The sequence below is a fragment of the Calliphora vicina genome, chromosome 1 (genome assembly GCF_958450345.1).
Source record: "Calliphora vicina chromosome 1, idCalVici1.1, whole genome shotgun sequence".
NCBI classification, from domain to species: domain Eukaryota; kingdom Metazoa; phylum Arthropoda; class Insecta; order Diptera; family Calliphoridae; genus Calliphora; species Calliphora vicina.
This window is the reverse complement of record NC_088780.1, coordinates 67,478,667-67,505,153: the sequence shown is the minus strand read 5'-3', so window position 1 is coordinate 67,505,153 and position 26,487 is coordinate 67,478,667. Positions and strand designations below refer to the sequence as shown.

At 29.6% G+C, this 26,487-nt stretch overlaps 1 protein-coding gene across 2 annotated transcripts in view; it reads left to right on the top strand.

Annotated features, from left to right (window-relative positions):
* The window catches only part of vtd (RAD21 cohesin complex component verthandi), a 148,776-nt gene extending 135,968 nt beyond the window's left edge, over nucleotides 1-12,808 (top strand). For both annotated transcript variants that reach the window (XM_065514952.1, XM_065514953.1), the window contains exon 8: nucleotides 12,596-12,808. In XM_065514952.1, the coding sequence (XP_065371024.1) occupies nucleotides 12,596-12,721 (126 nt within the window). In that variant the 3' untranslated portion in view covers nucleotides 12,722-12,808. The remainder of the gene's footprint in view (nucleotides 1-12,595) is intronic.
* Nucleotides 12,809-26,487: the final 13,679 nt, after the last annotated feature.

Sequence of the window (26,487 nt, the reverse complement as noted above, 5' to 3'; positions counted from 1 at the left end):
ATGGTTATTACTAAAGAAGGATTGAATTATTTCATGAAAAGGGTCACAACTCAAAAAAATGTGAACAATTTTATCATAAAAAGAGTCACATTTCGAATTAAAATTATAAAGTAAAACAAATTTTATCAACAAAACTGTATCAACTCAAAATACAACCAAATTTAAATAAAACAATTTGATTATTTTTAACTTGAATAAAGGCTCAAATCAAAATAATACCTTTTTTATGAAAATATACGACGCATTTCTGTTTCAACTTTTGTATTAACTCAAAATAATACCTTTTTGTTGATATAAAGGTAGTCACTACATTATCACGAAAATAGTCTCAAATGTGGTTTTCAAGATGAAAGAGTATTCGGAATACGTTGAAATTTTTACAGTATATAGATATTGATGTTGTTAGATGATTTCTTGCAAAAAGTGGAATTTTAAAAATTTTGAGTTAATACCCTCTTGTTGATCAAGTGCGATATATTATTATTGATCCTTATGAAATTCCAAGTCGATTGAGCTATGTCCGTCTGTCTGTCTGTGTAAAACACGCTCACGTCCAAAATAGACAAACAAAATTGGTAAACTTGCAAGAAAAATGTTTATTGTTGTCCTAAGCTGTTTGGTATTGTGGAACCATACCAACCAGAGTTATGAACCAAAATGTGAGACAACCTAAAAAAAAACTTGATAATTTTAAAACAGTTTTTGTTATTTGTGCAAATATAATGCAGATAACACCATAAAATTTTACACACGTTATTTTTATGTTAAAAGGACTAACTCTGGTAAAAATTATAAGAATCGGTTCATGATTTCTCCTAGCCCCCATACCAATTTCTTCCCGAAATATTGTTCTATGGTCTGTAAATGCCTACAAAATTGCAGTATCCACACAAAATTCAGGAAAAATAAGTCGTGTGCTTAAAAAAATCACAACACCAAATTTTTTGTGGATCGGCCCATATTTGACCGTAGCTCCCATATAAAGTTCATTTCCGAAAATCACTTAAATAAGCATAAATGTCTTATAAATATCGCTATTAAGTTGAAATTCGTCATAAATAGTCCCCATATATACCAAAATCGCTGTACCTAATTCTATGAAGATCGGCCGATAATTGGTTATAGCTCGCATATAAGGACCACTTCCGAAAAACACATTAAACTACACAAATATCTAAAATATATCAATATAAAAATAAAATTTTACACAAATCCGTAATTTATATTTAGAAATCATACTACAGGATTTTGTGAATATCGGTCCATATTTGACCATAGCTCCCATATAAGGTCCACTTCCGAAAATCAGTTAAGTACTCAAAAATCTATTAAGGTCCAACTATAATATGCATACACTAGTTTAAGTCAGCTTAAGCAACTGTTCGAATACATATAAAACGTATGTGACAAAATATAAAGAGAGTTTCGTCAAGTTTCGTAAAATTTTATTTGCTTAAGCAAAGAGCGAAGCTGGTCGCACATTCCGTAAGTTTGTTTATTGTATACAAAGAAAATAAAGAAAAAATTAAAAGGATGAAGAAAATTAATTTATTTTCATAAAATAATAAGAAATACGTATTTTTTTAATTACGTGTTGCACATAAATGTGCAAATGGGGCTAAATTGTTTTGAATGCACATAAGTACATTATGGCCACCTAAAAGTTTGTCTTTTCGTTCGGTTTTGACATTAACTTAAGCTAGCTTATGCACATTATAGTTGGGCCTTTATAATTACCTCTATCATGCTAAAATTCGACACAGATAATACTCATATAGGTAGAAATCACTGTACCAAATTTTACTCAGATTGGCCTATAATTGGTCATAGCTCCGCTATAAGGCCCATTTCCAAAAAAAGATATTAAACTTAATAAATATTTAAACAAATGGATATCAAAATGAAATTACGTACAGATCAGTAATTTTTATCCAGCAATTCACAAAATCCAATAGTATGATTTTGTGAATACCGGCCCATATTTAACCATAGCTCCCATATAAGGTCCACTCTCGAAAATACTCACAAATTTCTTACAAATAAGTTATCAGGTTGAAATTCGAAACAAATTTGTTCAATATATACAAAAGTCGATGTACCAAATGTTACGATGAGAGGCCCATAATTGGTCATAGCCTCCATATAAGAACCACTTCCGGAAAACACATTAACCTGCTCAAATATCCAAAATAATCTGTACTGAACCAAAATTTTACACCAATCAGTAATTTCAATCCAAGAATCGTACTACAAGATTTTTTAAATATTGGTCCATAATTCGGCATAGTTCCCATATAAAGTCCACTCTTGTTAATAGCGTTGTTTATATAAAATTATACAAAAATAGCCCTCAAATACTCTGGTCATAGCTTCCATATATTGAACCAAAATAGTACACAGATCAGTAATTTGTAATACTACTACTGAATTTTGTGAATTGTAATTGGCCACAGCTCCCATATAAATACATAAAAATCACGTTTAAATATTTTATGACAATGTCCGTCTGTCTGTCCGTCTGTGTAAAACACGCTCACGACCTAAATACGCAAACAAACTTAGTAGAGTTGCAAGAAAAATGTTTATTATTGTCCTAAGCAGTTTGGCATTGAAAATCAGCGAAATCGGTACAGTGGAACCAAACTTATGAATTAAAATGTGAGACAACCTCAAAAAAAAAAATTTATAATTTTCACATATTTTTGGTAATTTTTGTAAATATATTGCAGCTAATATCATAAAATTTTGCACTCGTTACTTTTATGATAAAAGGAGTAACTCTGGTGAAAATTATAAGAATCGGTCCATGATTTCTCCTAGCCCCCATACAAATTTCATCCCGAAATATGGTTCTATGGTCTAAAAATGCCTACAGAATAAGAATATCCATAGAAAATTCAGCAAAAATAAGTTTCGTGGTAAATAAAATTATATTACAAAATTTTTCGTGGATCGGCCCATATTTGACCATAGCCCCCATCAGGGTTCCCAGATTTTTTTCGAGACTTATCCCCAAATTTAAATTTTTCATCCCCGAAATTCCCCAAAAAACAGTTTGTTATATCCCCAAAAATTACACAAAACGTTATATTTTTAATTTAACAAACTATAACCAACTGTAAAAGAACTCAGAGTGTAATTTTCCATTTAATTTTGAATTTTTGAATACCCTTCTTTATATACATTTAAATTTCAGATTTTATTCCATAAGAAATAACTTGTGACCAATATTCAATTTCCCAGGTGGAATTATGCTTTTTTGGCAGTTTTATTTTTTGCCATTTTGAACGTTACAAATTCTTCTTTTAAAACAAACATTCATGTCTATTGATAACACATAATAACAAGGATTGCCAGTATAAAATGTCAAATAGCATATTGTTGAAATTTTACGACTTAAGCTGGGTTTCCGCATACACCGTAATCGACGCCGATAACGAAAACTGAAACTGAAAATCGTTGGTGTTCGTCACCGTCTCGTTTCTGAATTGTTTTCGTTTCAGTTGGGTGCGTTGCGGCATAAAACAGAAACGAAATTATTTTTTAAATTGTCAATTGGAAATTAAATAGAATTTCATTATTTTTGACAAAATCTGTTATGTTTTCCTCTTCCAATAAAGAAAATTTATTTTTTTAATCATTTTGATTTGCTTTAAATTTGAAATAAAAAAATAATTAAAATAATTTCGTTACTACAGCACCGAAAACAACCTACTTGAAGTTGTTTTCGTTCCGGCCCCAAATGACAAGTTTTTCGTTACTGATCGGTGCCGTTTCGTTCCCAATTTTCGTTGACGATTTCTGAAACGAACTTTTTTTCTGTGCAAATGTATGGAATTTCGTTTTCGGTGCCGATTACGGTGTATGCGGAAACGTAGCTTTATCAGACTTAAAGTTTAATGTTTTCTTTCGATTTTAAAATATTCTCTTACATAAATTAAATAAAACAATTCAATATACGAAAAATAAAACGAAAAAATAAAAATCCCCAAAAAGATTCCAAAAATCCCCAAAACATACAATATTTCCCCAACTGTTCACCATATCCCTAAACCCAATTATTTATCCCCATTTACTAAATAAAATCCCCAATTTGGGGAAAAATCCCCTAATCTGACAACACTGACTCTATCATACGTAAACAGCAATAACACCCAACAACAACATTCTACAATGTGTAATGAGATGAAATGAGAATTACAAATCAAACACACGCATGCATAATTTGTATGTATTTGTGCATTTCGTTTATTTTTAGTTTTGTTGTTGTTGTTTTTTTTTTCAACATACAATTGTGCAAGAATTGTTTTGTTTATTTGGTTAGTTTTCACTGAGCAGTCGTAGTGTAAATACATAATATGTCATATTATGATTGTCCGGTTTTATGATTTTCTTCATGTTGTTGGTATATGAGTGTTTTGCGAGTTGTTAAGTTTTCCCTAATTTATTTGACACGTAAAAAACATAAGGTAGACATGTTATATATCAATGGATAGAGGATTTTGTCTACTTTTCAAAAATGTATATAACTTTTGACAATTAAAAAATTCATGGAATACTTTTTTGAAAAATATGACAAAAAATGCTTTTTATTGAATTTTGCATAGATACAAATTTTTCAAATTGAAATAAAATTTTTATTTATGAATATTTTTTAATGAAATTTCACAGTTATGTAGATTTTTCTATTTAAAATGGAAAAATAAAAACAAATTTTGAAATTTGTTATCAAGTATCCCGCAATTCCCAAAAAAATCTTGCAAAATCCCCAAAATGGAATTTTTTCGTTCATTTTAAAAATTGAACATACCCGAGGTGTCCTACTTTGGGAACCCCTGGTCCCGCTCCTGGTGGGCTCATGAGGTCTAAGGCGTAAGGGTTTAGAAGTTACAGATTTATTTCCATCTTTTTTATTCTCATACCACTGTGTGCTGTCGATCAATACTAACTTGTTGTGTAACTCATTTAAGTGGTATGAATATGTTTGTAAAAACAGCGTAGTCGCAACGACTAACATTGGTATTATTGCAATTTTTGTTTTCTTTACAAAATGACTGCAACTGGAATATCTGATGATGAATTTTAAAGAATATTGGCTATATCCGATGATGATGAAGAAGATTTTAGTACCTCCGAGAGCGAATACGCGCCACGTTTATCTGAAGAAAGTTCTTCGGAAGATATAGTGGACAGGGGCAATTATGAAAGCAGTGGTCACGATTTAGAAGACAGCGATGAATAACCAAGAGACGAGTTTTGAAAATACAGCTCCAAAAAAATTAAGAAATGAAAAATTTGCGTGTTATGTTCCTATCAGAAACACAGCATGACAAAGACTGCTCAAAATGCGAAAAAAAAATATATGTGGCGAACACAAAGTTGAGCTTTGCGCCTTTTGTGCAAAACATTGAAGTACAACTTTGTTTCAGCTTTAATTACTTAAAGCATTACCTTAATTTTATAATGGCAGGAAGCATTTTAAGTTTTTAAATTTATTTCTTTTATTTTTGTTTAAAAACTCCAAGTGATATTGCTAAGACTGAAGAATGACGCCAATTGATTAAATTACAAATAAATCAAAAACCATAGCAAATATAAATGTTTTTAATTTATATATATAAAGAGGTATAGTATTTTATGTTGTCAGTACTTTTTGAGAAGTAGGCGTATCGCCGGTTCCACAGAATCGATTTTTCGCGCATGTTAGTCGAATCAACTAACTAAAAAATATGATTGGGCATGCAGGGTTAATTATAAACATATTGGCTTAAGTCCTAAGGAAGACTATTGCACTTACAAATAGCTTATAATGACTTTAGTTGTTATTGTATATTTTTCACGAAGTAAATTTTCATAAATAAGAGTGCTGTTATAAGAGCCAAACTAAAGATAAGCGATTATTGCAAATTGGCTTAATTACTTGACATGTCAATTTTTAAATATGTAATAACAGCTTAACTCAACATATGCCAAGCAACAATCAAAACACTTATTTTCAACAAACGCCTAATCAGACATTAGCATTTTCAATTTAGTATTTCTGAGTTGCATTAAGCGATTATATTTGTTTTTATTAAATATTTATTTTGTTATAATTTTTCATTTTTGCATTGTGGGGGTAAGAATCTTTGATTCTGCATTATACTTTTTCTAATGCACTCTTTTATTTTTTTCAGAAACGCTTTTATAAATATAATTGCTTTTTCTCAAAAACATGTTTTTTGAATTAGGCGGTTATTGCTTGTGACCACAGATATATTTATAAATACATTTGTTTTTTTTTAATACACAAACCTTCATCACTGTAGGTCTTGTATTTAGTATTTATATTAAGGTATAATTTGGTGAAGGGTATATAAGATTCGGCACAGCCGAATATAGCTCTGTTACTTGTTTAAATTCAAAATGGCGGCGTAAATTTTAAAATGTCTTCTGATTTGCATGAAAATCGGTATATGGGGGTATTCAAGATTGCTGATTTCGAATCTGAGGTAAAATTTTTCAGATTCAAAATGGCGGAGACAATAGGGCGGGAACTCTCCCATCTAACTGAGATATTCTTACAAGAAATTCGCACTTTTTCCTTCACATAATTCCTCATTCAAAACATTGCCGCATTCAACTTTATCAACAATAAAATTGTTAACAGCAGCATTCTTTCCCTCTTTTTTTTTGCTCATCCAACCAAACTTCGCTATTTTGCAAGCGGAGGCTGCCACGAAAAATTATATTTCTCAAAAAACACAAAAAATGGGAACATGAAATTGACAAATTAAACTCAAAATTCTTCATTTAACACGTTTCTGATTGTTGAATAACGTCCAAATTCCTCCAACTTTTTAAAAGATTATCCAAAATTCATCTTTCAGAAAAAATTTTAAAATTAAAGGTTATGTAAGAAGTATGAGTTTTTTCGCCAAAAGCTATTTTTTTTTACAAAATCTTTTTCTTAAACTATTAAGCACTTACTACACTTGTTTATTTCCATATTTAATTTAAATTTATGTTTGTTTTTAACTATTAAAATAAACTTAAAAATTCGATGTAATTGCACTGAATATACTGCATTCAACACTTTGCTCACATACAATGACTTTGACCACTTGCTAAGCAGTCGCCATTAATTTTTTACAAAAACAAAACTTGCAGTTATTTGCTTTAATGTTTTATTTATCAAATACCAACAACAAAAAATGCATTCTTGAAAGTGCAAAACATGACTTTTTGCCTCAAAAATGGGTGAAATTACCTTACCTAGAGTGCGCTGTAGGGAATTCATTTTGCTGATTGATCAAAAATTTCAACACATACATACATACATACATACATACATACATAAAAAAATTACAACACATAATATATGTATATTATATTTTATAAAAAAACACTTAATATTTTATTATATACACGAATATTTCATATGCATATGCACTTTTTTACTAACAAAATAAATTGTGTGTTAGATAGCACAATACAAATTTTATGAAAAAACCTTGGAAATATTTTTTTAAATTAAAATGACAGATGACAAATTAGTCAGGGAATACGAGAAAATGTCGTATATCACTATAAACCCTCGATATGGTTTAAGAGTAGAGATGCCTAACGGGGAATCCCGTTCCCGAAAATTTTTAATTTTAAATACCGGGATTTTCGGGATTTCAAAAATCCCGTTTTTCATAAATTGTAATTTTTGTGTGCATTTTGACATTCTACATGCCCGAATATCGCAAAGTTATGTTCAGCAAAGTTATTAAGGTCAACGCCTGCTACAATATAGTTTTGCATTGATTGGTGCACTGGAAAATCAATTCTTCACTTTTTTTGTAAAGCTGTGTATGTACGTTAGAGTGACAGCCGATTTTTTTTTTTTAGATTTCAAAGAGTGCCGGGTGGAATATTGTGACACTAGGCCTAAATGTTAAGTGCTGAAAATTTGAGCCAAATCGGGCAACGATTTCTGGACGCGCATCGAGGTCAAACTTCAGATATATGCAAAATTGTACTGTTAATATGGAATAAATAGGTGAAACTCGTTAGCTTTCTGCATTGTTTTCTAGAAATATGTAGATTTATTTATATTAATGAATATTACATTAAAAAAAAGTTTTGGAAATTAACCCTGTATCTCCTTTGGTTCAAAATGACCCAAAAACTGTATTATCGCCAAAATTAGAGAAAAATGCAAATTTTTCAGTTTTTGAAAAAAAATTGCTACTAAATAAATACTTTTGCAATTGAATGCAAAAGAATCGAAATATGTACGTAATTATCGTTGTAATGAGATATAAATGACAAAATTTGATTAAAAAATGTTAAAGTTATTACAAATTCGCCAGACCATTACCGTGTTTCAGACCACTTGAACAAAAAATTTAGAAAAAAATTTTAGATATTTCGAGAAAAATTAAAATAAAAGCTCATTTTTACTTAAAATATGTCCATATTTACTTGTATATGAGTTTTTGTCTTCGTAGGATACCGTTAACCTATTCGCAGGTATGGCCAAAAAAAATAATTTTTTTTTAAAGTTAACGAGTTTCACCTATTTATTCCATATTAACAGTAAAATTTTGCATATATCTGAACTTTGACCTCGATGCGCGTCCAGAAATCGTTGCCCGATTTGGCTAAAATTTTCAGCACTTAACATTTAGGCCTAGTGTCACAATATTCCACCCGGCACTCTTTGAAATTTTAACAAAAATTTTTTTCCATACAACTGATTGTCACTCTAATGTACGTGTACACCGTTGTCAAATAAACATTAATTTTTTACCAGTATGTAAATAAAAAATTGACTTTCAGTTGTAAAGACATAATTATTTACGCTTTTTTCTTATAATTTTCGGGATTTAGATTCTTCAGTAAATCCAGAACCGCGGGATTTTCAAAAATCAGTTCCGATTAACATCTCTATTTAAGAGGTTATATTCTCTAGATATGCACAATATAATTTTTTTAGTGGTCGTTTTAAAAGTTGTCGAATTGCGACCCCCGGGCGATCCTAGTATCTTTAAATATTCCTGCAGCCCGTTTTTGAGTATCATTAATTATGTGTAGAAACGTCTAAATTAATCACAACTGTCAAAACGTGTCGCATTTCAAATTGGCGGGAGAACAAAATTTTAAATTATTTAAAATTTTTAATTAATTAATTTCTTATGTATAAATATTAGAGTTCGTTTGTGACCAGGTCACGTTTGATTTGCGGGTATCATAATTTTTCTGAAGGTTTTTGCGCAAATAAAAATAATGGCGTCCTTTTTTTGAAAATTTTCACTCTTGTGGTAGTTCAACGCACCTAAAGACGCGCATTTTGAGCACATTTTTCTGTAGAGCAAAAACGGTTGAATATGTTGCAAATCGGATTTCACCAGTCGATTGTGCATCAAAAATTAATACAATTGATGTTTTTTGAATCCTTAAAAATAGTTCCAAAAATCCACAACAGGGGGCGCAAATTTCATAAACAAATAAAAAAAAGTATTTTAGATTTTTTAAATATACACGATGAAAGGGCATTTTAATCTTATCAAAACTGTACCAATATTTTCTTTCTATCACAACCCGTTAAAAAGTTATGTGGCTTTAAAAATGTTTTATTAAGGCAAACTAATAAAAAATTTCTAAACTTTTTTTTACCAAATATTTTTTTCTTGTTAAATAAATAACTTTGAAGCCACATAACTTTTTAATGGTAAGTGATAGAAAGGAAATATTGGTGCCGTTTTGCTAAGCTTAATTTCATCGTGCATGTTTAAAAAAACTAAAATTCTTTAAAAGATTATTCGGGAATACAAAATTAGTATTTTAGTAAAATTGTTTTAAGCTAAAATCCCAATTTTTAATTTGATAAATTCACTGAAATTTATTGTTGGGAGATAAGCTAGTTCCTATGCGCATTTCACTGGTTGCTTAGGCCAGATCATCAGGAAACCTTTTCCCAAAAGGTTTTAGAAAAACTAAAGATATTATACAAATAAAACTATAGAGTGTTTGAGAATTACAGACACTCAAGCTTTATTTGTAAAAATATCAAAGCTTAAACAAAACACCAACAATAAATCGTGATTTTATCTTTTCTTACATTTCCTTACTACAATTGGTTGGTTTCTTGCCGATACTTTTTGTTATTTTTAAGCAAAGAGTTTGAATAAAATAATTATATAAACTCATGTATGTATACAAGAATGTGTTTGTAAATTATTATTTTTTAAATTCAGCAGTTATAAGCCCCAAATTATACTTTTTGATTTTTTATTTAAATGATGACAATCAATAAAACAAACAAAGTTATATTTTGTCATTTTAAATTTGTTTGTTTTGGTTTTATTATAATTTATTTCTTTCGTTAAAGTATCTCTTGCATTTGACACTTAATTACTGGAAATATTCCAGTAAGAACAGAATCTGTGTTATCTGTTTTCACATTCAAATACAGAATCACTTTTTTCTCACACATCGAGAAACGATCGAATTTTTTGTTTAACACTTCATGTGAGAAATTTTACGATGCGAGAAATACAGGAACGAGCTACTAAACACTACAAATGATGAAGTGTACGTAGTGTACTTCTTTGTGTATTTTATGTTTTTTTTTTATATATATACAGTATTGGCCATAACTAAAGCACCCCCTCAGTGAATTTTTTTCATATGGTATTTTTTGTATAAAAACAAAGTTTTAAATATCTATTATGTATTATTTTCATTTGTTAAAATGTTTATTATTTATTAAATAAATCTTCCAAAGTTAACCTTTCAATAATAGGTAACTTAAAATCAAAAAATATTTTAAGGATATACTATAAAAAAAATTTAATTAATTTTTTGTTGCAAATTCTTTGTTTTGGATGGCGCAAGAACATCTCTTAGCATAGAATATATTATGTTTTTATGGCGTTTTTCGATATTCCTTCCCAGGCTATTTTAACGGCATGAAAAAAATCGTGAAAATTGCCGATCCTTATTTCAGCAAATTTCACGATTTATTTTCATATTAACAATGCGCCACAAGTTCTCAATAGGATTACGATCGGGAGATTGACCAGGCCAATGAAGAACTTGAATCTTATTGCTCTGTAGTCAAGTCTTACAAACTTTGGAGGTGTGCTTAGGATCGGTTATCCTGTTGGAAGCTCCCTATAAGTGGCATCTCTTCACTGGCATAAGGCAACATTACATCTTTTAATACATCACGGTACATGAACCGATCCATAATCCCATAAATTTTATGATTTGGCCGAAATCCTTGACCAAAAAAGCAACCCCAGACCATTACATTGCCTCCTCCATATTTAATTGTTCCTTTGCAATACTTAGGATTCAGTCTTTCTCCTTTTGGTCTGCGTACACGCCTTATTCCAGCGGAACTTTTTGATTTGTATTTGGATTCGTCAGGGAACAGTACTGTCTTCCATTTTTGGACACTCCAGTCGATGTGGGCTTTGGCAAACTTCAGTCTAGCTTTCTTGTTCTTAGCTGATAGAAATGGGTTTTTTGGTACTCTTCTACGGATTGTTATTTCTCTAACGCATAATCTTATACTTGTTCTTACTTGACTAGCTGATGCTGTAGAATCTATTGTATTGCTCTTTTGATCAAGGAATCATCATATCGTGTGGTTTTACGTGAACGACCTCCAGAATGCACCGGTGATATGCGACCAGTCTTAAAAAAATTTGAAAGGAGCCTGGAAATAACTGATCTGTTAATTGAATATTTTTTACTCAATTCATGTAGTGATAAGCCCATCTTCCAGTCTTCAATAACTTTTATTTTAAATTCACTGGAGTACTTGTTGCTTGTCATTGGTTTTTTTCAAAATAAACTGTATAAAACTTAAATTTTACACACTACGTCTTCCATTATTTTTATCTTTTAGAATTTTTAAATGCATTCATTGTGATTCCCGATAACTCACATTGCAAATATGCAATAGCGAGTCAAATTTTTAAACATCTTATAAGAGGGTGCTTTTGTTTTGTCCGTTGCGTTTTGTGTTTTTATATGATTTATCATTTTAAATTAATTTTTAATAAAATTATCTTTTACTAAATGAATATTAAATGAACATTAACAATATTAGTTAATAAAAAATATACAAAATACATCCCCAAAAAGGGGATGCTTTAGTTATGGCGAATACTGTATGTATAAATATTTCGGCCCTAATTTTGTAAATCACGTCACCAAAGTGATATTTATGTGGAAAGCAAAAACAAAATTTAAACAATTTTTAAAATTTGTTTTTATTTTATATACAAAATTTTCAAATTATGAAAGGCAAATCAACACTTGAATTTTGGTGCATTTGTTCTGTTCTGAATTTGTATATAAAAGAAAAACAAATTTTTTAAATTTTGTTTTTGCTTTCCACATAAATATCACTTTGGTGACGTGATTTATAAAATTAGGGCCTTCCTTTCAACCGAAAAACTGTTTTTCTAAACAAAGCCAAACCAGTATTTGAAAAAGTAGATTTTTTATAAACTCTAGTTTTATTACTACATTGCCAGACGAAATGAACTTTAATTTAATAAATTTATATGTTTTTTGTACAAATAATTATAACAATGTATCTTTTTTTTAGGCTGCACAAAAGTTTTATTCTCTTCTGGTGTTAAAGAAGTTTCGTGCACTTAACATATCGCAATCAGCGCCATATTCCGATATAGTTGTAACACGAGGACAGCTGTTTGAAAATCCTAAATTGTAAATGTTTGAAAATGTTTTATTTATTTTAATTATAAATGTCTATTTTTGTATACCATTATTAAAATCTGATTAATGTTTATTACCATAATTTAATTATTTTATCATGTACATAAATAATGTGAACATTATTTTGTGATGTTTGTAAAAAGTAAGTATATACATATCAAGTATGTTCGCGTACTTAATAATTTGTAATAATTTATACACATTATTACTGAAAGTTACAGCATTCTTTTTCATTGATAGTGTTTGTGCGTAAAATAAAAGAAATGCAGTGTTTAAAATTTTTAAATTTCTGTATTAGGAATGCATATCATAATTGATTTTTGTAAATGTTTGAAATTAACCATAAAACAAGTTCTATTGTAAAGCTAAGATGTATGTAAGCAATAATTCTTTGCAGAAATTATAGTTATTATGTTAACAGAAGTATGTATTCGACAATGGCTACTTTCGACTTTAAAGATTTGGGGAGTTAAAATTATACCATATTCAAGGACATATTTGTAATATTTATAATAATTTTTTTAGGATTGTTATACCTTGTTGGATATCTTGTAGGGTATCTTGTCCAGATTCTATTTTTTACGAGTTTTGTATATATTGTTAACAGATTTGAAATTTATACAATTGAAATATGTGGGGCATTTCATGTCAAGTGAACCAACTTTTGAAATCGATGTCTTCCGATCGGGATGAAATTTGCACCAAGGTTAGCTCTATTGGATAGTAACTCAGACACAATTTTTCAACAACATCGGTCGAGAACTCTGAGTTATAGGGGGTAAAATTTTGACAATTTGGTCAAACAGGGGTTTTTTCTTATCCATGTAACTTATTACCTATTGTTCTTAGCAAAATGTGTCCCAAATAGTATAGATAGCTATTTCTTCGATCTTTCGAAAAAAAATATTTAAAAAAAAAAATAAAAAATTTTTAATATTTTTTTTCCGAAATCAAAAACTTTTTTGACTTTTTTTTAAAATGCGTCCTTTTTTTTTTTTTTTTTTTTCTTAAAATAAAGTTTAGATATTTTCCTTGAACACCTACTTGGTCGCTTAGTGGGATGCGAGTGGGATATCTATCAAAATAAATATTTTGTAACTCAAAACATAAAATTTTTGACTTTTTTTGCAAAATCAAAAACTTTGTTGACTTTTTTTTTTCAAAATGGACCCTTTTTTAATCTTTTTTTTTTAGGTCAAACAAAAGCTTAGATATTATCCTTGAAGACCCTTTTGGTCGCTTAGTGGGATGCGAGTGGGATATCTATCAAAATAAATATTTTTTAACTCAAGACTTACAATTTTTGACTTTTTTTTTTGCAAATTCGAATTTTTTTTCAAAATGGGCCCTTTTTTAAAATTTTTTTTGTAGTCAAAAGAAAGCTTAGGTCCATTCCTTTAAGATATTTTTAGTCCCTTAGTGGGATGCAAGTGGGATATCTATCAAAATAAATATTTTGTAACGCAAGACATACAATTTTTTAATTTTTTTTTGCAAAATCAAAATTTTTTTCCAATATGGGCCCTTTTTTAATTTTTTTTTTTGCTCAAAAGAAAGCCTAGGTCCATTCCTTTAAGATATTTTTAGTCCCTTAGTGGGATGCGAGTGGGATATCTATCAAAATAAATATTTTGTAACAATTTTTTAATTTTTTTTTGCAAAATCGAAATTTTTTTCCAATATGGGACTTTTTTTTAAAAATTTTTTTTGCTCAAAAGAAAGCTTAGGTCTTTTCCTTTAAGACCTATTTTGTCACTTAGGAAGATGTGAGTAGGATATCTATTAAAATAAAAATGTTGTAACTCAAGACATTAAATTATGGACTTTTTTTTTGCAAATTCGAATTTTTTTTCAAAATGGGCCCTTTTTTAAAATTTTTTTTTTAGTCAAAAGAAAGCTTAGGTCCATTCCTTTAAGATATTTTAGGTCCCTTAGTGGGATACGAGTGGGATATCTATCAAAATAAATATTTTGTAACTCAAGATATACAATTTTTGATTTTTTGGCAAAATCAAAAACTTTTTTGACTTTTTTTTAAAATGGGCCCTTTTTGTAATTTTTTTTTTTTGCTATAAAGAAAGCTTAGGCCTATTCCTTTAAGATGGTTTTGATCGCTTAGTGGGATGCGAGTGGGATATATATCAAAATAAATGTTTTGTAACTCAAGACATACAATTTTTGTGTTAAAACATTTATTTTGATAGATATCCCACTCGCATCCCACTAAGGGACTAAAAATATCTTAAAGGAATGGACCTAGGCTTTCTTTTGAGAAAAAAAAAATTAAAAAAGGGCCCATATTGGAAAAAAATTTTGATTTTGCAAAAAAAAATTAAAAAATTGTATGTCTTGCGTTACAAAATATTTATTTTGATAGATATCCCACTCGCATCCCACTAAGGGACTAAAAATATCTTAAAGGAATGGACCTAAGCTTTCTTTTGACTACAAAAAAAATTTTAAAAAAAGGGCCCATTTGGAAAAAAAATCGTATTTGCAAAAACAAAAGTCAAAAATTGTAAGTCTTGAGTTAAAAAATATTTATTTTGATAGATATCCCACTCGCATCCCACTAAGCGACCAAAAGGGTCTTCAAGGATAATATCTAAGCTTTTGTTTGACCTAAAAAAAAAGATTAAAAAAGGGTCCATTTTGAAAAAAAAAAGTCAACAAAGTTTTTGATTTTGCAAAAAAAGTCAAAAATTTTATGTTTTGAGTTACAAAATATTTATTTTGATAGATATCCCACTCGCATCCCACTAAGCGACCAAGTAGGTGTTCAAGGAAAATATCTAAACTTTATTTTAAGAAAAAAAAAAAAAAAAAAAAGGACGCATTTTAAAAAAAAGTCAAAAAAGTTTTTGATTTCGGAAAAAAAATATTAAAAATTTTTTATTTTTTTTTTTAAATATTTTTTTTCGAAAGATCGAAGAAATAGCTATCTATACTATTTGGGACACATTTTGCTAAGAACAATAGGTAATAAGTTACATGGATAAGAAAAAACCCCTGTTTGACCAAATTGTCAAAATTTTACCCCCTATAACTCAGAGAGTTCTCGACCGATGTTGAAAAATTGTGTCTGAGTTACTATCCAATAGAGCTAACCTTGGTGCAAATTTCATCCCGATCGGAAGACATCGATTTCAAAAGTTGGTTCACTTGACATGAAATGCCCCATGTATATAATTATTTTTCGTATACATACGGAACTTTGACTAGGATTTTAACTGTTGGCGCCTCACGGTGGCTCAGATCTCTGTTTCATCGGCCAAAAGTCTAACTTTTTGTTAACTCCGATTTCAAAAATGTTTTTTTTGTTATGTTGGAAGGATAATAGTCTTTAAGAACTGATGTGATTTGTCACTGTACCGTTTATACCTGATGTGTTATAAATTTTTTTTCTCAGGTACTATATTTTAGACAAATTTGAATTTCAGTGAAATAAAAGTGCTTAGGGTCAAAAGGGGTTACTACCAGGAATGAAATTACTCCCAAATTTTTTTTTCTATTTTTATTTTATCTGTTCATATGACTGACACAAAGTACAAGTCGCAAAATTGGAGATATTGCAATAAAATTTGGTACATACATTTTAAAGGCCTGCACAAGACAACATTTTGTAGAAAAATGTCTTACTTCAAAATTTGATGCTTTGTTTTGTTGTGTCGACGCGCACATCATGTTGTTCAATGTCAACGCGCCGCGAAAACCATGTTGTGCCATGTCATGTCTATAACTATTGATGATGCTGTTGTTATGTGTGGTAGCTTGAATTGAATTGATGTTAACAAGTGTCGCATTGTTAGGCAGAATAAAATTGCATAGCAGAATGAAATTGTACATAACTGCTGAACTGTGAAAATCTGAGAACTATTATTATTTAGCATTATATATTTTTTTTAAATATTTAGAACAAATAATATAAGGATTTTTAAAAAATATAAATAATAAAGTGTAACACAGGAAAAAGAAATTCATAATTGGAATGAATTTTTTAATAAATATTATTAATTGAACATGAATTTTTTTCCAAACTTTTTTCATTCAGAATAAGAACATGTTCATAAATATTATTAATTTGTACATGAAGGAAATTTTTACTTTTTTTTACACAAATTTGTTGCTATTTTATAATAAATTGCATTATGTAGTTCAAATATTTTTGTATAATATCCCAATATTGGCCAATATTTCTAAATGTATAGAAAAGTCTGAAACGTATACATATTTTCTCATTGTATAGCTGAAAATCATAAAAAAATTAAATATTTTCCAAGAAAAATTTCAAACATTTTTGAATAACATAAAAATATACTAGAAAATTTAAATAATTTTGTTCAACTTCTAGATTTTATTTGAAAACAAAAAATAGGAAAAAAAAATTCTGTGAAGTTACGCAATAAATGCCCTATACTATTTCTTCAAATCGTTGGGCAGTTGCTTTTGTTCCATTGGATCATTTTCGTAGATTTATATTTTTGTAGCAATTATGCCGCGAACGATTCAGAGTCACTTCATTAAATTTAAACACGTTTTTACAACGAGTATAATAAACACGTTTTTACAACGAGTATAATAAACACGTTTGTCTTTAATATCATTAAATATATTATAAACTTCACCGTTAAGAATTTATACATTAATTTAATTTTCTTTAATTAAACACCGTCTAATAGGCCAATTGGCTTTGTTCATGAAGTTTTATTTTATTTAGCAATGTAATTATTAAATGTCCCGTTAATAATATTCGAGCGGTTGTACCTAAGTCAGGTAGTATTTAAAATATGTATGTGAAACACATTACATTTTTAATTCCATGAAAATTATTGGCATTTTATGGCTTATATTCCACGTATTCCTTTTTAAGTAATAATATAACAGGTAATATTACTAAATATTGTAAAATTTTCCAAAACAACATTGAAAAACCCATTGGTGTACTTTCGTATTTTTATTTTGACCTACTATATAATATAAATATATAGATTTTTTCTTATTGCACACAATAAATACTACAAGTGAATTGAAATCATCTCATACAAAAAAGGCCTCATACATGATTTAAATGACTTGAAATTATTTTCCATGTCATCCATGCATCTGTTAATTTTTTTAATGTTGTGTGTGTTATGATGTTGTTAAAATGATGCTGCGTTTGTTTTTTGTTTTGATATACATTGCCTTTGCGTGTTGCTGTTAAGAAGGTAAAAGAACATAACGTGACATGACAAAAGCATCATGTGGCAATTGTCTTCGTGTTAAACAATGCAGCTTGTGCAGGTGTTTAATACATTTGTTTCAGCCCGAGGACGAAGCCTATTGAAAATGACTGAAACGGTCCATTATTTCACCTAGCAGCCATACAAATGTTCCCCTGAAGTTATACTTTATCGGTCGTAAATGGTTAATTTATATACAGTGAACACCGCCTAACGTGAACAAGCTTTTGTTTACATTGACTACTCTGTAACCTGAACAAACTCAGAAAGCTCTATAACGTGAACAATTTGTTCTCACTGCATTTGTTTTCTAATCTGACTGAAATACATACATTAAATTCGACTTTTAAAGTTAAAAAAAATGTGTTTGTATCCTCCAAATTATTTTTTTTTGTATGACAGCGAATGAGTAATTTAATTTGCTATGTAATTTTTTTTCAATGTATATTTTCTCGTGATCTCGTTTTGTTTTCTAATGCATTTTAATCAATAATTTTTGTTTTATATTTTAATAATGAAAATAATAATAAAAGAATTTCACGTAAATTTTATATTTTTTCAATGAAATTGGATAATCGCTAATGTGAACAATTTCATTAACATGAACTGCCTTGGTTTTAATTAATTCACGTTACCGCGAGTGTACTGTATGTATCTACACAAATTTTTCTCCAAATAAGTTTTATATAAACTGAATTAATGTCACCTAATTGTATGATGTCGGCTCCCATATAAGGCCCACTTTCAAAAATCACTTTAACGAGCATAAATTGTAGAGGCGCTTGTAGTCGTATAAATTTATTTATAGAGAAAAATTTTTAATGAGTTTTTACAATTTGTAAATAAATTTTTTTTTGTATAAAAGTTCACTTTTTCTCAGAAAATTTTGCTAAAATGATTGCAGACCCAAAGTCAATTTCAAAAAGAATTTCTCACACTTATGACCCTTGTTAAGCGAGATTTATTTTCAAATGAAACAATATTTTTAAATAAAAATAATGTTATTAACATTATAATGACTAATGAAATACAAATCTGTGTTTGTTCATGCATTTATGTGTGGATAATGCAGTAACGAGTATTTGGAGTGAAGTTAGGGGTTAATGTTTATGCGAATCTTATGTATGTATTTGTGGTAACATTATTTTTCCAGGATTTCAGGAATTTTTTTGAGGTATATATAGGCTAACGCCGTTAAAATTTGTCTTTTCCTTTTAATCATCACCTGGCGTGTATAAGTGTGTGTTACACATAAAAGTGCTAAATTTTTCAAATAAAGTTTATTTTTTTTTTTACCGGCGCAACGTTGTTTCTTGTAAGTAAATTATACTGTCTATTTCTGTTTGCTAAATACAAAGCTATCAGGGTTTTATTAGATAAACAATATTTTTTTGGTTTCGCACACATTTTGTTTAACAAAATGTGTATAAAACCTTTGATAATCTCTAGATTCTATTATGAGCAAGAAAAGATTTCTCTACCTAAAGATATTTTTTTCACCTAATTAGGTATAATTTTCAACATCAGAAACTACATAAACCAAAAAGGAAAAGAAATCTGTTTTATTGGCTCTAACGTAGTTGATTGGTAGCAAAAGGTAATGTCAGCCAAAGAAAAGCCAACATTCATACTAAAATCTAAATTAAAACTTAACCACAAAAACTGAATTTTGATCCCTTAGACTTCGGTGTCATTTATTGGCGTAATTTCTGTGCCTTGGAGACCACAAAGCCAGCAGCTCGATTTTTTTTGGCCCACCAACGTTAATCTCGGACGGGATAATTACACAAGAGTACACTGAAAATAGTATAAATCTCTGAGTAAAAGTTTTCCCAGAAGAATCACAAAATCTGTATGCTTAAACAAAATTTCCACATCAAGAAAACAAGAAAAAAAAAACGTAAAGAAAAATTTATTTAATTGTGAAAAATTTACAAAGAAATTAAAAATTGCAAAAAGTGAAAATTTTTAATTAAATAATAATAAAGAACCTTAAACTACATAAAGACAGTGCCAGAACTTTTAAGTGATTGTTGTGAAGAACATTGAAATATTAGTTATCTAAAAAGAAAAAGAAATAAAATCGCAAATTATAAAAATAACAATATATTAAATAGTTACTTGCGTTATTTCCCCGAAAACGGCAAAAGTACCACAAAATCCATATTTGCGACGGGCTTAAGACAATTTTTTTAACTTTGAATTCATTTTTTTTAAATATTTAAGTAAAAGTGATATAATTTGTCTATTTTGTTTCTATATTTTTAATGTTTACACTGTAAATGCAAAAATCACGATCAAAATTTAAGAAAAACAAAGTGCCAAAACAAAATTAAAAGAAGAAAATAAGAACAATATTGTTTAAATGATCTAAATTCTATAAATAAATATAAAAAGAGAGGCTTTATAAATGATATCGTAAGTTTCAACTGAGATAAGTGAGCAAAAACAATCGTTGTCAGTTATAACAGTACAGTGCGGGTAAATAAAATAAGGGTGACATAAAAAAATAGAAAAAAATTAGAGAAACGAATTTTATTTGTATAAAATTACATACGATAAATCATTTTTTTATTTAATAACGATTAAAATTTAAATATATATAAAAAAAAATCCCTTTTAAATCCTATTATCCCTAATCCCGATTCCTCACCACTACATCCTGAAAGATCTTTCATCGTTGGAGTTCCAGTGTACCCATACCTATGTAAGTGATTCGTTTTTTTTTTTATTTCCTAAATTATCTAAATACCTAAAAGATAACAAAGTTATAATAATGAAAAACATTTGTGTTGGTGGCTCTGCTAACAACATTTTGTATATATGTTAAAAATTAATTATGTTAACTTTGTTCCTTTAATTCCTAAAATTCCCTTTTCCTTTCCCCCCTATAAAAAAAATAATATCATAATCAGTTGGGAAATAAAAAAACCATTAAAATAAGTGCAAACATAAATGAAAATATTAAGAATTAATTCAAATATTAATAAAAACGTTTTTAATTATTTTATTCATAAATCAAAACAAGTTTTGCTAAAAATAAACTCATTTTGATTGGTCAATATGAATTCGCCGCAATTTGTCAAACTCACCACAGTCTATTTTTAGACCACAACGTTGCATTTTTTTTCATTTATTTGCTTGCACTAATTTTCATTGTTTTAAATTTTAATCAAAACGTTATTATATTAATAATTTAAAATAAAAGTAAAATTATGATTAATTTAATATGTAGATCTAATACTCGATTAAAATTTTAATGTTTTTTTTTTGTTTAAAAAGTGCGCTATTGTTAAATAATTTGTACTTTATATTCGGAATTTTGACACAGTGAAATTTAGTTGTCCGGGTTCGAATCTTAGCGGAGGAAAATTTTTTTTTCTATTTTTTTATTTTTTTTATTGAATATTTAATATATAATATTGGATATTGGATTTTTTTTTATTTGAATTAATTATTAAGGAAAAGAATAAATCAAATATAATAACAAAAAAAAAGAACATCCAATACCCGTATGTTTATCGGTGTTGAAACATTTGTTGACCGGGTTCAATACCTACTGGAGGCAAAGTAATTTTCTAATTATTTTTTTTTTGTATTTTTTGTGATTATTTTATTTATATTTTCTTTTATTTTTGGTTTTAATAGAAAAATATTAGGGCAACAGAATTAGACGCCTAAAAATACATTTTTCGTGATTTTTGCATATATCTTTTCATATTTTTGTTATAATGAGCTCAAGAATAAGTTTTGTAGTAAGCTAGATTTAATTTATTGTTGGCATAAAAATAATGCTTAATCTAATTTCTATTTTTATTAATAAATATTGTTAAAAAGATGAACTAAATTCTCTAATTGTTTGATTCCAAAGGCTACTGATGGTGTAGGTAATGCAGTCTGGGATCATGTATAATATTCACGGCAAAAATTACATGATCATGGTTGGGAGGGGATTTATGTTGTGACAACAACAATCACAACTTGGTCAATATTGATTGTAGGATATCGATATAAATTTAAATTTTCTTATTTTTACTCTCTTTTCTAATATTACTAGCATGCACATCAAAATTATCGAATTTGTAGTTTTGTCTTCTAACAAAGGGGTCTAAGAGGCTGAGAATCCACCCAATTGCCGACGAGAAATTAGCCGGAAACAAGTTGCATGCTATCGCTTTTAACCTCCTCAAAAGAAAAGAATATTATTGATTTTTACAAAACGTTACATGCTACAGATAGATAATTTTTGGCGCCCAACGTGGGGCCCACACTATAGAATTTTACCATTTAGAAAATCATTTGAATTTTATTCAAATTAGTGTGTGTGGCTCTATTTCTATTTTTTTTCTTTTATTTTTCGTTTTTCTTAATTTTGCTATTATGCATTGAGATGTGGGAATTAACAGTCTTATTGATGTAGATGTTAACCAACATTTTCAAAATGCATAAACAACATTTTCATAATGTGAGTTTATGATTTAATCACTGAAATATTAACCCTTTCTGGAATTGATGTAGTTTGTTTAATACTAAACGCATACCGTTAGGGAAGATTTTTCCTTGGTTTAATCCCTACTTTCTTTTTGTTTCTGTTATTTTTGGGATTGGAATGACTATTTGCCTCAATTCAAGGAAGTGCCAACCAAAAGTTATGTTCCTATATATTAGACTTTTCTTTTTTTTACTAGTTTTAAAATCTATTCATTTTTCTATATTTTTGTTGACAAATTTACCTATATAACAGTATGTCAGGGAATCAAACATTAATTTAATGATATTTATTCTGCTTCGAATTGTTTTAATTAAAATTTTTGCAATTTTGTACATTTAAACGTTGTTTTTTTAAATTCGTTTACATTTTTTTTGAAAAAAAAAAAAAAAAAAAAAAAAAAATTCTGAATAAAAATTTATTTATTTTTTTAGAATATCATAATGGGCAGTAAGGTCCCTGAAAAATCAGAAAAGATTTGTGAAGTTTGTAATGGTTATATTTTACGATCGCATGAAATTTTAATATTGTGGACTTGTAGACATATTTTTCACCTTATGTGCATAGACACATACTTTGATATGTTCCGAGAATGTCCTCAATGTAAGAGAGAAGAAAAGCAAATGCCGAAAGAGAAATTCTAATTTCTTTTGATCTATACATATACATATTTTTTATACTTTTTTTTTGTTTAATAAACTATTTTTTTAAATTAATTTAATAATTTTTTCTTATTTGTTAGTGATTAATTTTTAAATTCTAGTCTCTAGAAAAGGGAAATTTTAGATTTTCTTGGATTTTAATCTTAATTATTTTTTTGGTTAATACAAGTTTTTATAATAATAGTTTATCACAATGACTTCTAGAGAACCAAATGATTTGATTACTGGTGATACAGGTACCAATCTACTTAATTGTGCCATATGTAATCACGTTATTAGTGATGCAATTTATTTATACAACTCACCTTGTGGACACCCCCTTCATAAATCTTGCTATCAGAAAAATGTAAAAACTAGACCTAATTGTCCTATTTGTGGTAATAGACTTACAGTATCAACACCAAGTTCTAAAAGTATTATACCTCCACCAATGACAACTAGATCTCAAGTTCAAAAAGCTATTAGTTATGATGTAAATAGATCGATCGGCATATCATCTCCACCGTCCGATCCTAATGGCGAAGCAACACAGCAACAACGAATGTCTTTGTCTGGTAGTTCCCCACAAGATCAACGTGATCACCTCCGGAATATGGTAACTGCTGCTGTTGGCGCACAACAGGCAGAAATGCTTACCAGCCTGAGTCAGACATTGACCAGGCTAATCGAAACCAAAATAGAGGCAGGTTTTCGTAGGTTACAGTTAAATACACAACCTTCTACCATTAACGATAGGAATTCCCAGCCACAAGAAAGATCAACGTCGCCAGTTGTGAACCATTCACCAGTAGATCAGCAAAGTCTTGAAGGCTTACTGGGGTTAACATCAGCTCATTTTAATACCCATTCCAATAGAGAAGGTGACGTTCATAACGTATCCAATATGTCCTCGTTTAGACCTGATAAAATAGGGCACATTATACATAATTGGAAAATACGATTTTCAGGAGACTCGCGTGGTATGTCAGTCGATAGTTTTCTTTACCGAGTAGAGGCCTTAACAAACCAAACTCTTAACGGGAATTTCGATTTACTATGTGATCATATCTCTACTTTGTTCGATTCCAAAGCCAATGATTGGTTTTGGAGATATCACCAATCGGTATCATTGATTAAATGGCCACAATTATGTTCAGCTTTACGCAAACAATATAAAGATTCAAGAACTGATATAGATTTGCGTGAGATGATCAGAGATAGAAAGCAAAAATACAATGAAAGTTTCGATGCATTCTATGAGGCTGTCATTGATATCTCTGACAGGTTAGCAGAACCATTAAGTGAAAGAATTTTAGTAGAAATATTAAGACGTAATTTGTTACCTGAGATTCAACACGAAATTCTAAATTTGAAAATTACTTCAGTATCTGAACTTCGTGATATTTGTCGTCGCAGAGAATTCTTCTTGCAAGATATGGGTAGAAAGCAAAATTTTCCGAAAAGTTTGCCAGGTGTTAAAAGGCAAATTCATGAACTTGATGAGGCTATACTTCCTAACGGTGAGGATGTTTCTGCAATTCACTAGTCTGTTGGAACTGTCGAAAATCAGGACACCGTTACCAAGATTGTTTGGAAGATAGACAAGTGTTTTGTTATGGTTGTGGCTTGGCCAATGTATATAAACCTAAATGCGCACAATGTAATAGCCAGAGTGCACCGACCAGTGCACGCAGACGGAACCAATCAACCAGTACCGACTAGAAACCGAATTGTACGATACTTTAAATACCCCTGATTTATCTAAAAATGAAACCAAAACAGTTTCACAACAACCTGCTATTTCCATTAACACTACTGTCGGTGCATCATTTAATTCTGATAATGATAACCACACTAAACTTTTAAGGAACACTAATGTTAAAATTGCTTCATCTCAAAACTCCACTCGTGAGGGCAAAGTGTGGTCATCTACACCACCCACTTACTTGAAACCATTTCATATTAGATTAGCAGAATACAATGCGAAACGGGCAGAAATATTTAATGAACCTATAACCAGTTTGAAACAAAAGCGTTCAACTGAACGTATACGCAATTATTGGAGGAATGTTAAGTATTCGCGTCGTAGTCTGTTAAGCACCATTTATGATAAACCAAATGACATTAGGCCGTACGCTGAGGTACAACTATTTGGCAAGACTGTTTCTGGGTTGTTGGACACAGGAGCCTCAGTGAGCTGTTTAGGTGCACAGGCTGCTAAAGAATTTTTAGAGACTAAAATTAATTTCAAACATATTAAGTCCGTAGTTAAAACTGCAGATGGTCAGTCACAAGACGTGGTTTTCGTGGTGATACAAAGGATATAATTTTATACATAATTCCAAATTTATCCCAAAACTTATACCTCGGTATTGACTTCTGGAGACTGTATGATTTGTTACCTAATGCTTTCATATCCGGCATCAAATCAGCTTTTTCTTTAGAAACAATAATTGAGTCACCTGAACGAAAGATTTTAAATGACACACAAGAAAAGCAATTACGAATAGTAATAAATTCATTTCCATCATTTGCTAAAGAGGGTCTAGGAAGAACAAATACAATTTCGCATGTCATTGAAGTAGGTAATGCTACACCCATTAAGCAACGTCATTTTCCAGTTTCTCCAGCAATTGAAAAATTAATTTATGCGGAGCTAGATCGAATGTTGGAGATGGACGTAATTGAAGAATCAGATAGTGCGTGGTCTTCACCTATTGTGTTAGTACGTAAACCCGGGAAAGTTAGGTTATGCCTTGATAGCAGGAAGGTCAACTCAGTAACTCTGAAGGATGCGTACCCACTGCCTATAATAGATGGTATCTTATCAAGATTACCTAAAGCCGAGTATATTACTAGTCTTGATTTGAAGGATGCTTTCTGGCAAATACCTCTCGATAAATCATCGAAAGATAAGACGGCATTCACCGTTCCTGGTCGCCCCTTGTACCATTACAAGGTTATGCCTTTTGGCCTTTGTAATGCGCCCCAGACTATGTCAAGGCTAATGGACAAGGTGGTACCAGCGGAATTGCGATCGGAAGTGTACGTCTATCTGGATGATTTGTTGATTGTGTCTGACACATTTGAGAGGCATTTGCATGTGCTACGAGAAGTGGCTCGTCAATTTCGTGCAACTGGACTGACTTTGAATGTTGAAAAGTCAAAATTCTGCGTTCGTGAAGTCCATTATCTAGGCCATATAGTTGGGGACGGGGTGATTCGTACAGATCCTGCGAAAATTTCGGCTATAATAGATTTCCCACAACCAAGATCTGTCAAACAACTTAGAAGATTTCTGGGTATGTCTGTCTGGTATCGGAAGTTTATCCGGAACTATGCAACTATAACTGCACCTTTAACAGAGTTGTTAAAGTCAAATCGTAAATTTATTTGGAGTGAGTTAGCT